We start from the raw sequence: 12,563 nt of genomic DNA on the forward strand, positions 1-12,563 counted from the left end.
GGTAGGATTTAATAAGCTTTGCTTCTTCCTACTCCTTTTGGACATGTGGAACTGTGAACTGATTATGGGATGCACTCAATTGTAATCTGATGCATGTTCAAATGAAATAAAACCATTACCATTACAATATATATATAGATATACATATAGATAGATATAGCGATTCATACAGTATATACTGTAGATATACAGTAGGGCTGGGCAAAATGGACCAAAACTCATATCCCGGTATATTTAAGTTGAATATCAATATACGATATATATCCCCATATTTTTTTAAGTGAGTTTTGACAAACGTCAAACCCAAATATCCTGCCAGGTTTGCAGCTTCCATCTCAGTGCTTCCATCTCACGTTCCCCATGACAACAAACATGGTTTATCCAGCAGCCTTTATACCGTCTTCTTTGCTGTTCACTCCCACTACGTAGCCTCTCCTACTGCATATCTCTGTCGGGATCTACGATCACTACGTAGCAAAGGTGTGCTCAAAGCTGCTACCGCTGCTACCGAGTGTTAATGTTAAACAGCATTAGTCTACTTTTACAGGTTAGCATAGAAGCTAATGTTAAACAGCATTAGTCTACTTTTACAGGTTAGCATAGAAGCTAATGTTAAACAGCATTAGTCTACTTTTACAGGTTAGCATAGAAGCTAATGTTAAACAGCATTAGTCTACTTTTACAGGTTAGCATAGAAGCTAATGTTAAACAGCACTAGTTTACTTTTACAGGTTAGCATAGAAGCTAATGTTAAACAGCACTAGTTTACTTTTACAGGTTAGCATAGAAGCTAATGTTAAACAGCATTAGTCTACTTTTACAGGTTAGCATAGAAGCTAATGTTAAACAGCATTAGTCTACTTTTACAGGTTAGCATAGAAGCTAATGTTAAACAGCATTAGTCTACTTTTACAGGTTAGCATAGAAGCTAATGTTAAACAGCATTAGTCTACTTTTACAGGTTAGCATAGAAGCTAATGTTAAACAGCACTAGTCTACTTTTACAGGTTAGCATAGAAGCTAATGTTAAACAGCACTAGTTTACTTTTACAGGTTAGCATAGAAGCTAATGCTAAACAGCACTAGTTTACTTTTACAGGTTAGCATAGAAGCTAATGTTAAACAGCACTAGTTTACTTTTACAGGTTAGCATAGAAGCTAATGTTAAACAGCATTAGTCTACTTTTACAGGTTAGCATAGAAGCTAATGTTAAACAGCATTAGTCTACTTTTACAGGTTAGCATAGAAGCTAATGTTAAACAGCATGAGTCTACTTTTACAGGTTAGCATAGAAGCTAACGTTAAACAGCACTAGTTTACTTTTACAGGTTAGCATAGAAGCTAATGTTAAACAGCACTAGTTTACTTTTACAGGTTAGCATAGAAGCTAATGTTAAACAGCACTAGTTTACTTTTACAGGTTAGCATAGAAGCTAATGTTAAACAGCATTAGTCTACTTTTACAGGTTAGCAAAGAAGCTAACGTTAAACAGCATGAGTCTACTTTTACAGGTTAGCATAGAAGCTAACGTTAAACAGCATTAGTTTACTTTTACAGGTTAGCATGGAAGCTAACGTTAAACAGCATTAGTTTACTTTTACAGGTTAGCATGGAAGCTAACGTTAAACAGCATTTGTTTACTTTTACAGGTTAGCATAGAAGATAACGTTAAACAGCATTAGTTTACTTTTACAGGTTAGCATAGAAGCTAACGTTAAACAGCATTAGTTTACTTTTACAGGTTAGCATAGAAGCTAACGTTAAACAGCACTAGTTTACTTTTACAGGTTAGCATAGAAGCTAACGTTAAACAGCATTAGTTTACTTTTACAGGTTAGCATAGAAGCTAACGTTAAACAGCATTAGTTTACTTTTACAGGTTAGCATAGAAGCTAACGTTAAACAGCATTAGTCTACTTTTACAGGTTAGCATAGAAGCTAACGTTAAACAGCATTAGTCTACTTTTACAGGTTAGCATAGAAGCTAACGTTAAACAGCATGAGTCTACTTTTACAGGTTAGCATAGAAGCTAACGTTAAACAGCATTAGTCTACTTTTACAGGTTAGCATAGAAGCTAACGTTAAACAGCATTAGTTTACTTTTACAGGTTAGCATAGAAGCTAACGTTAAACAGCATTAGTTTACTTTTACAGGTTAGCATAGAAGCTAATGTTAAACAGCATTAGTTTACTTTTACAGGTTAGCATAGAAGCTAATGTTAAACAGCATTAGTTTACTTTTACAGGTTAGCATAGAAGCTAACGTTAAACAGCATTAGTTTACTTTTACAGGTTAGCATAGAAGCTAATGTTAAACAGCATTAGTTTACTTTTACAGGTTAGCATAGAAGCTAATGTTAAACAGCATTAGTCTACTTTTACAGGTTAGCATAGAAGCTAATGTTAAACAGCATTAGTTTACTTTTACAGGTTAGCATAGAAGCTAATGTTAAACAGCATTAGTTTACTTTTACAGGTTAGCATAGAAGCTAATGTTAAACAGCATTAGTTTACTTTTACAGGTTAGCATACACTAGCATACACTACTCCTCAACTCTTTTTCCAAGGCGGAAAAGTCGATTACATCACACGAGGGGGTATGCCATCACCTGGTGACGTCAAACATTAAGTTGGCTCTCAGCTCGTAGCCCCGCCCTCCGTACAGCCGCTGTCCAATCAGCTACCAGCAGCTGGAAAACAACGACGCAAACGGCAAACTACAAACGTAATAAGATGAACATCCTTAGCTGCACACTTGCTTAAGGGGTCGGCATGGCACAAAAAAACAACACAAAAGTAATAAATAAAGCACTATTGAACATTAAAAACGCTGTAGAAGACACTGAGCTAGTTACTTTCACTAGCTTGCACCTGGGTGGCGCCATCTTGAAACATGAGACCTTTACGTCAAATCCAGTTTATATCGATATGAACGATATTCTGTTTTTTGATATCGTGCTTAACATATATTTTAAAAAATATCGAAATATCGCCCAGCCCAAATATACAGTAGTATGTTGTCCCATTTGTCTCCAATTCAAGCATAATGGCATGGTGTCAAAGCTGAGTGTTTAAGACCAGTTCAAAAACATACCTGGTTAGCACAGCATTGCCAGCCATCTATAATCATGATTATTAGTTAATGCCTGTCTATGTTTTTGCTTCACTGATTGCATTGTAGTCCGTTTTAAGTGTGAAAAGACAAGGTGTACTATATGGGGCAGAAGTACTGGACTGCATCCTCCTCCTACAGGATTGCAGCATAACAGCATGATGTTTGCACAGACAGCTGCTTGGTCTACTGCCAGGCTTGCGGGTCTCAGGCTGCCAGTTTCCAGAAGATCACCCCCCCCCCTTACCCCCCCAGCCTGCCTCTTCTACGACCCACCTGCTTCTCATGTCCCGTTTTTCCTCTTAAACCCCTCAAAGGGATTCCCTGCACCCCTCATTTATGTCTGCTGCCACTCCGCGTGTTTGAAGTGGTGACCCTATATATTCTGGTGCCATTGAAGGCATCATCCTATTGTCATGTCGGGTCGTGTGTTTGATCCGAATGTTTGTTTGAAGTATTATCAGCGCTCCGATGTGACCGTCGGTGCCGAGCATCTAATCCAGGACGTGTATTCATGATAACCAAACTAATCGCTCTTATTTTATCATTTGTGTTTTTTGAAAACCACTGAGTCGAGAGGCATTAGCATCAATGGTCGGCAGTAGCTGCCATTCTCAAAGCCCAGCGCTGCTAATTTAATTAAGAACCCTTAAAGGAGGATCCTAATACCACCAATTAAAGGCAGACGAAAATCCCACACCTCATTTGGGTGAGTCATACTGGAAAATATGCCTCTTTTGTCTTTGAGGTCAAGCAAGTCTTTGGAGATGCTGGCACAGGGTCAGTAGTGGAGGCTGTGGGAGTGGGAAAGAAAGTTCTGGTGGGGGTTAAGAGGGGTTTGTTCTCCCAGATAAGCCATCCTATGAGGTCATGTCAAAGACAAATCTGGTCATGGCAATGGCATGAATGCAGAAAAATATATAATGTTATTTAATGTTATTAAATGTTTTGAAGGAACTGGCCTGCTTTTCATTTACATTTTTTACATTTTTTACATTTGTATCCTTGCCGTCAAAGGGGATTCATTGGAATGAGCTAATGAAATATTAATGTCATAGACTGGAATTCATTGGCTAAAATGGCAGTGTGCTCGCTCTGTGTCAATTTATGAAGGTCTTTATTTTCTTTGAAAGCTTTGGAGCTAGTAGCTTTGGAGAACTAGTTTCCAGTCTTAATTAATCTACATCCGTGGAAACAGGAGTCCAAAACATTCTATAATTCTATTAAAATATCATATTGACCAAAATAGACTGTATGTTTGGTCTAGAGACAGTGCCACTGAGGAAAGTACAGGAAGCAGAACTGATGAGGATGCTGAGGTTCTCATTGGGAGTGACCAGGATGGATAGGATCAGAAACGAGTACATCAGAGGGACATTACATGTTAGAGGCCTTGGAGATAAAGTCAGAGAGGCCAGACTGAGATGGTTGGGACATGTCCAGAGGAGAGCTAGAATATATTGGTAGAAGGATGCTGCCAGGTAGGATGCGTAGAGGAAGACCAAAGAGGAGGTTTATGGATGTAGTGAAGGAGGAAATGGCGTTATGTGTTTATTTAGTAATGTCTACAGGGCTCCAATAATGTTAACAGAAATGTTTTAGGAGGTTTATTAACAGGTTTTCTATACTCTTAACTATGAAAATATTAATTTTTTTATTAATATTGAATTCACCTTTGTAGAAATTGGTTGGCTCTTGAACCAGTTAATCGTGTTTTTTTGTGAAGTTAGTTTGCTTGTTAGTACAAAGAGCATACATAAAACTAATAAAACCTCTGTTCATTTATTTAATAGTCATATTTGATGCAAAAAGTCGAACTGGAAAATTGGCCAAGTCGACGTGATTAAATGTTTTTTCTTGTTTGTTTTTTATTTCTGTGAAAATGATTTGGCAAATGGAAGGCCCAGTCGAAAACCCTCCCTGCGTCCTCTTGGGACCTTTGGCATGGTTACAAAGTTTAAGAAATATTTTACCATGACATTCGTGTCCGACTGTAATATTTCACGTTGATTGAATAATTTGCCATTAAAATGTGTTTTAGTACTTTACATGAATCTGCGGTGCTGACTTGTCTAGGTTTCATTTTGGTCATTAATAATAAATGTCCAACTTTTATTGCTTTTCAAGCTGTGTGTTTTCTTGTTTTCAAGACAAGAACTAAGAGAAAACGAAACATTTTAGCGGCTCCTGAACGCTCCTCTAGTAAATTAAACTGTCGTAGCTCATGGGGGAGAATAGCTTTAGAAATGTCACTGCTAAATTGAAAGGGAAACTTTGAATTGAAAACCATCCAAAAAAGTCAAGCACGATATTACCAGAACCAACGGGTTCAAACAGCTCAAAAATGGACATTTGTTCTTTTTATGGGTTCAATTTAGACATAATTGCATCATAAAGGGTACTCCGGTTTCCTCCCATATTCCATGAGGTTAATTGGCGACTCCAAATTGTCCATTGACGACTTGGTTGCAAGTTACGTTCTCAAAAGTAAGTGAATTGGTAATGGGTGGAATTTCGCGGAAATTCACCTACTGGAACGCGGTCAGGACTAGAACCGATTAACAGAGGTACATGAGGTTTTACCAGCTTTTTGTTGCAACCTTTTCGAAGCCAAAAATTCAATGAACTGTATGTGGGGCTTAAAATCAAATGTGGGGCTGCACGGCGGTCGAGTGGTTAGCAGACCTCCATAGGTATGAATGTGAGTGTGAATGGTTGTTTGTCTATATTTGCCCTGTGATTGGCTGGTCACCAGTCCAGGGTGTACCCCGCTTCTCGTCTGAAGACAGCTGGGTTAGGCTCCAGCACCCCCGCGACCCTCGTGAGGAGAAGTGGTACAAAATGAATGAATGTAAAAATGTGGCCAAAAAAAAAGCAATCCCCAATTTCACCCTTTTTCTTAGGTTGGAGTCTGGAATCTCCAAGTTCACCCATCGTCTCTCCCTCAAAGAACGTCCGGCCAAAGCAGAGAAGACCGCATCGGAGAGATCGTATTCCTACAGGAGACGTTCTCTCAGTGTCGATTGGTAAGTACAGAGACTATGTTCTACATTTGGTGACCGCCCAGCAGACGATAAAAGCTGCTTTCACGTCAGTCTTGCTAGTTCCCTAGCTTCTACTCGTCTTCACTGAACCATTCGGCTGCCATACGCTCGACCGGAATCCTTAATCAACTTCCTGTTGTGTATTCTTAGCTTTTCCTACAGGCGTCTCCCCCCTTTGAGGAGAAACCCCAAGCAGGCATGGATCTTAGATGTTTGCAGGGAGTTAGTTTTTGGCTTGTGAAGGTGCAGGGTTCTCCTAGAGTTCTCCATTGTGTCAATGGCGGGTCGAGACACTGTTTCTCTCCAACCATCTTCTCCAGCAGGTGATTTAGTTGATTAAAGGTGTTGATTAAAATGACCTGCTTTAATGACCGGCTCGAAAGAAAACCTGCAGTGTCCCGGCCTCCCGTGGCACGAGGTCCCGACATCCCTCGTTGTGTGGTCTCGGGCTGATGTTGAGAATGGATGTGTGGTCCATCAGCTGGATGGCGGCGTTTAGTGCACATGCGGTGTGAGGTCCTTTTACTTTTAACGGCACCATGTCGCTGGCAAGTGGCAGGACCTGGCCTTTTAAAGTTCAAGCGCTCCTTGATGTGGTCTGGTTTTAATGAAACGCAGTGGGTAGATTGGACAGGCTCATTTACGAGAAGAACGAGGGAGAGCTACAGCTGGATGCGACTTTCTCCGGGGTGAGCCGCCATTACGAGAGTGATGGATCTTTTTGTTACATCACAAACGGGTCACCCCAGATGAGACAATAAACAGAATATAGCCCAGAGCACTCTTATTTTGCAGGCCGGAAGTGTGTCGTGTGAGTTGAGAAGGTCCCTTGACTGTTTCTAACCGAGCACCTGTAGCACCCAACTTCCACATCAGTAGCATCCCGAAAACCTTAATTACACCAGCATCGGACAGACTTGATTAATTGTTGGACTTTCCTGATTCTGACTGCATTTGAATGATCCCAGGAGAGTCGGAATGTTAGTTCCATTGGCCATCAGTGCTGGAGACTTGATGCTCAAAACTACTGAAGTACTACTGACAAAATATTTTAATACTCCTAATACAGTAAAGTCTCGTTATATCGATATCGGTTATAACGAATTACTACTTATTACGATACTATTTTCATTTCCCGGCAAATTTCTAGTCTTTTATGATACAATTAGTTCCGTTAGTACGATACCCGGTTATTATGATAATCCGGTTACTACGATGCCCTTTTCATCTCCCGCCAGCCAATTTGGTCTGCTTATATCGATACAAAAGCAGCTTAAATCAATCTTTGCTTAAGGATTTCAATACCAAAAAAGAACACGGCGAACGGCTGCTTCCAGTCAACTTTATTTTTCACACTTCCACCACCAGAGCGCAGCACACACACCGATTCCCGCACTTCCTGGTTCACAGGTCATGCTCAACCCGCCCCACATAGCTGGCCAAACACATGCCTGCAACAGAAGAACCAACTGACATAGCATACACACCTATTCCAACGAAGACACAAGCGTACAAATACATGTATTTAATTGTGTTGTATTCAGATATCTTTTTATCGCTTGCAATAATCACTGTTTTTCATATGTACATGCTGGCGTTCGTGGTTTCTCTCGTGTGTATAGATTCTATACACACGAGAGAAACCACGAACGCAGTTGGTTCTTCTGTTGCAGGCATGTGTTTGGCCAGCTATGTGGGGCGGGTTGAGCATGACCTGTGAACCAGGAAGTGCGGGAATCGGTGTGTGTGCTGTGCTCTGGTGGTGGAAGTGTGAAAAATAAAGTTGACTGGAAGCAGCCGTTCGCCGTGTTCTGTTTTGGTATTGAAATCCTTAAGCAAAGATTGATTTAAGCTGCTCGACATTGTTCTATACTATAGAACAATGTCGAGTGCATTATTGCCCACTTTTAATGCAGTTCAGCGCAGGATCGGATATATGGATAGTCCGGTTATATCGGTATTTTTTCCGACTCCCGAGAATATCGATATAACGAGACTTTAGTGTATATCAATTTTCCTAACCAAAAGTTGCATCTTTAGTCTTTGTTTTGTTGCGGTATTTACTTATTTTATTGTTTTTACACTGGTACAACCCTCCCAGGGCTGCACAGCGGTCGAGTGGTTAGCGCGCAGACCTCACAGCTAGCAGACGAGGGTTCAATTCCACCCTCGGCCATCTCTGTGTGCAGTTTGCATGTTCTCCCCGTGCATGCTGGGTTTTCTCCGGGTACTCCGGTTTCCTCCCACATTCCAAAAACATGCTAGGTTAATTGGCGACTCCAAATTATGAATGTGAGTGTGAATGGTTGTTTGTCTATATGTGCCCTGTGATTGGCTGGCCACCAGTCCAGGGTGTACCCCGCCTCTCACCTGAAGACAGCTGGGATAGGCTCCAGCACCCCCGCGACCCTTGTGAGGATAAGCGGTAGAAAATGAATGAATAATATTTAGAAACAACCCTCCCATTCCATCTGGTCTTGAGACCGGCGCTGGACAACCCCAATGTTGGGGTTGTGGTCAGTAATAGAACCTCTGCCCGCAGAAGCGTGAACCATTACCACTAGGACACAAACTGATAATATATACATATATATTCAAAATGGAATATCACTGATTTTATGTACAAGCAAGAAAGAAAGCACTGGAGTGAACAAGTGAAAAAAAATGCCATACAAGAACTGAGTAATGACTTCTTATTCTGCCAATGTAAACTTAAACTGAGACTGGCACAGGCAGGTATGTAAAATCCACCGCTATTAGACACATGGACAACCCTCCACAGTAAAACAGCCTCTGGTGGCTCAACACTTTAACTATTATACATTTAGTGGACCACAGGCGTCCACGCAGCGCCAAACAGACCGTGACTGTTTAGGCTCTTATGTACAGGCGTAAAACTGGAGCAGTTTTGTAGCTTTATCAAAGTCCAGGGTTTCAGGGAAAAGCCATAATAAAACATAATGGTCACAGTTATTGTTATTGATTGGATTAGTAGAGGCTTGATTGTGAGAATGACAGTTTGGCTCACTGGATTTTATTTCCTTTGGTACAAAGCAACATGGCGTGAATGAATACAAATAGTGTATTTATCAATAGGCAGGATGTCATTTTCTACCGTTTATCCTCACGAGGGTCGCGGGGGGTGCTGGAGCCTATCCCAGCTGTCTTCGGGACGAGAGGCGGGGTACACCCTGGACTGGTGGCCAGCCAATCACAGGGCACATATAGACAAACAACCATTCACACTCACATTCATACCTATGGACAATTTGGAGTGGCTAATTAACCTAGCATGTTTTTGGAATGTGGGAGGAAACCGGAGTACCCGGAGAAAACCCACGCATGCACGGGGAGAACATGCAAACTCCACACAGAGATGGCCGAGGGTGGGATCGAAATCGGGTCCCCTAGCTGTGAGGCCTGCGTGCTAACCACTCGATACTGTCTGTGGTGCTAAATTTGCACACAAATGCATTAAATGTGGTGTTCTCTGGGTATGTCCGTATATACCCTGCGATACCCTGCCTCTCCCCTGAATACAGCTGGGATAGGCTCCAGCATGCCCGCAACTCCCTTGGATGGATGGATATTTTGCTGCGTTCAGCTGGGATAGGCTCCAGCTTAGCCATCACCCACATGAAGACAAGAAACGGATACAATTTTTTAGCAAACAATTTTAAGTGACTCACTCACTCTTAGTTCAGTGTAGGCTCGGTGTCCATCCTACGAGTAATTGACTTGTCTTATACCGGACGGGCCACAAGATGTGACTCAGCGGGCCGCAAGTTTGAGAGCCCCTCGCTAAAGATTTACGATGTTCTGATATATTGTATTGCTTATTGTCTGTATGTCTGCCAATAAAAGAGCTGAGTGTAATTTAGCAGTTACAGTTGGCATGTTTACCCACTCTCTTTATGCACTCACCCTTGTCAGTGTGTGTTTTTACAAAGACATGCTCATATTGTAGAGAATAGGCACCATCCACGCCCACTCGACCCACCCGACCAGCGCCCTACCCTTCATCGCTATCCCATATAAACAGCCGTGGGACTTTAAACATGGCGCCCGGCCGGCGTGTGACTGAGAGAATGGGCCAACTGGTGGCTTCAGTCAGTGGCCAGGGGTCACCTCCGCCCCTCTCTTGTTGTCCCGTCCTCGGCTGGGTGGGTGGCATATGGCGGCCCAGGCGGGGACCCCTTTGGAGTGATACATACGCTCACACTGAGAGACACACAAGGTCTGGAGCCACCCAGGCTGGGTCCTCAATCGCCCGTGGGAGACATGGTGTCACCAAGGCTCTGACAGAGGAGGGGCCCCGTGTGTGTGTGTGTGTGTGTGTGATACCCCACCCCCTTCCTGAGAACATCAGTAGCCGAGCCACCGCCACATCCCCATGGCGACTCCGCTGTTGTCTCTGCTCATCAAAATTAGAGTGATTTACCTCTGCTTGCACACACACAGAGCCAACAGGTGGCAAGCCTTGCTCGGCACAGCAGGCCCACCTCCAAAGGTTAAACATACAGCGGACCGCCCACTCCTCTTCTGCCGCTCTCCCTTGGGAGAGAGGAGAACATGAGAGAAGGGAGGACAAGATAAAAAAGAGCAATCGGGGGCGAAAAAGAAGCACAGAGATAAACAGCGTACACGCCGTCCGCATGGAGGCTTTCACGGTTTGTTCCAGCGTGCCAATTATGCACACGGCCTCACACTTCAAAGCCTGTATCAGTTAATACCTACAAGGTTGTGTTACTCTTTTAATAACTGTGACCGGCAGCAGACGTGATCTAAGATAACCGCCATGGCCCCTGCACACTTTTTATCCTTTCACGACAAGACAACAGTTGAGATTTAATCTGATAAAGATAAAGATACATAAAGTGTAGCCAGAAGAATCGGATGCTGAGAGAGGAGGAGGGATCAGATTGATGCATAGATATGAATATCTATTATTATTAATATTTGATTACAGTTTCTCAAGTTGCAACAGTATAGAAATTAAACTTGGTTGTACTTTTGAGGCTGCACGGGGATCGAGTGGTTAGCACGCAGACCTCACAGCTAGGAGACCAGGATTCAGTTCCACCCTCGGCCATCTCTGTGTGGAGTTTGCATGTTCTCCCCGTGCATGCGTGGGTTTTCTCCGGGTACTCCGGTTTCCTCCCACATTCCAAAAACATGCTAGGTTAATTGGCCACTCCAAATTGTCCATAGGTATGAATGTGAGTGTGAATGGTTGTTTGTCTATATGTGCCCTGTGATTGGCTGGCCACCAGTCCAGGGTGTACCCTGCCTCTCGCCTGAAGACAGCTGGGATAGGCTCCAGCACCCCCGCGACCCTCCTGAGGATAAGCGGTAGAAAATGAATGAATGTACTTTAGAGTAGTCAGTGTCCAGCTTGTGTGGATGTCGGTACCTATCTACTGGAAATGACCAAATTGTGTCCTCAATAATCCTTTTGGACATGGAATACACCTTCACTCCATCACCTTCACATTTCAGCTTCCTCAGCAAGGCACTTCTTCACTTCATCTTGAAGGTGCCCTACTTTCCCAATAAACCACAGTTTTCCAGTGCTGGCAGCACTCGTGTAACAATGCCACCACCATGGTTGACTATAGACAGGACACAATCATCTCACTCTGCACTCTGCAGTCTGTATGTGTTGGTGCTAAAGTGGAACGGAGCACAGAGAGAGTGAACCCTCCTCCTATCAATGATCTATTAGCTTTGTCCCAGTACGTGGGGGGGTGGGGGGGGGCCTTGGCACAGATACACAGATACATTTGTTTGAAAGTAGTGACATGCATGCACACCTAAAGTGGAGGTGGAAAGGAGGTACATTGCAAATGTCGGGAAATGTTAGAATTCTTCATTCAATTCATTTTCTACCACTTATCCTCACGAGGGTGGTGGGGGTGCTGGAGCCTATCCCAGCTGGGCAAGAGGCGGGGTACACCCTGGACTGGTGGCCAGCCAATCCCAGGGCACATATAGACAAACAACCATTCACACTCACATTCATACCTATGGACAATTTGGAGTGGCCAATTAACCTAGCATGTTTTTGGAATGTGGGAGAAAACCGGAGTACCCAGAATCGAACTTGGGTCTGAGTACCCGGAGAAAACCCACGCATGCATGGGGAGAACATGCAAACTCCACACAGAGATGGGTGGAATTGAACTCGGGTCTCCTAGCTGTGAGGCCTGCGTGCAAACCACTCCCCACCGTGCAGCCTAATTATTATTGTCAACATTTCAGCTTTTTCCCGATGTCTCTTTCACTCTTTTTTTTCCACACCGGCAGTAGAAAGTCTAATCCAATTAGGAGTGTAGCGTACTCCCAGACTGTACCGCTTGATGGAAACGTGGCTAAAGTAATGCAATTACAGCTGCCTATTGGCA

At 43.0% G+C, this 12,563-nt stretch overlaps 1 protein-coding gene across 3 annotated transcripts in view; it reads left to right on the forward strand.

Moving 5' to 3' along the window:
- Window positions 1-12,563, forward strand: part of ankfn1b (ankyrin repeat and fibronectin type III domain containing 1b) — a 133,687-nt gene that overhangs the window by 88,464 nt on the left and 32,660 nt on the right. For all 3 annotated transcript variants that reach the window (XM_058060991.2, XM_058060990.2, XM_058060992.2), the window contains one exon: window positions 6,019-6,141. In XM_058060991.2, coding sequence (XP_057916974.2) covers window positions 6,019-6,141 — 123 coding nt within the window. The remainder of the gene's footprint in view (window positions 1-6,018; window positions 6,142-12,563) is intronic.

Source organism: Doryrhamphus excisus, unplaced genomic scaffold, assembly GCF_037039965.1.
Source record: "Doryrhamphus excisus strain RoL-2023G ecotype Guam unplaced genomic scaffold, RoL_Dexc_Guam_v1.1 HiC_scaffold_24, whole genome shotgun sequence".
Classification (NCBI taxonomy): domain Eukaryota; kingdom Metazoa; phylum Chordata; class Actinopteri; order Syngnathiformes; family Syngnathidae; genus Doryrhamphus; species Doryrhamphus excisus.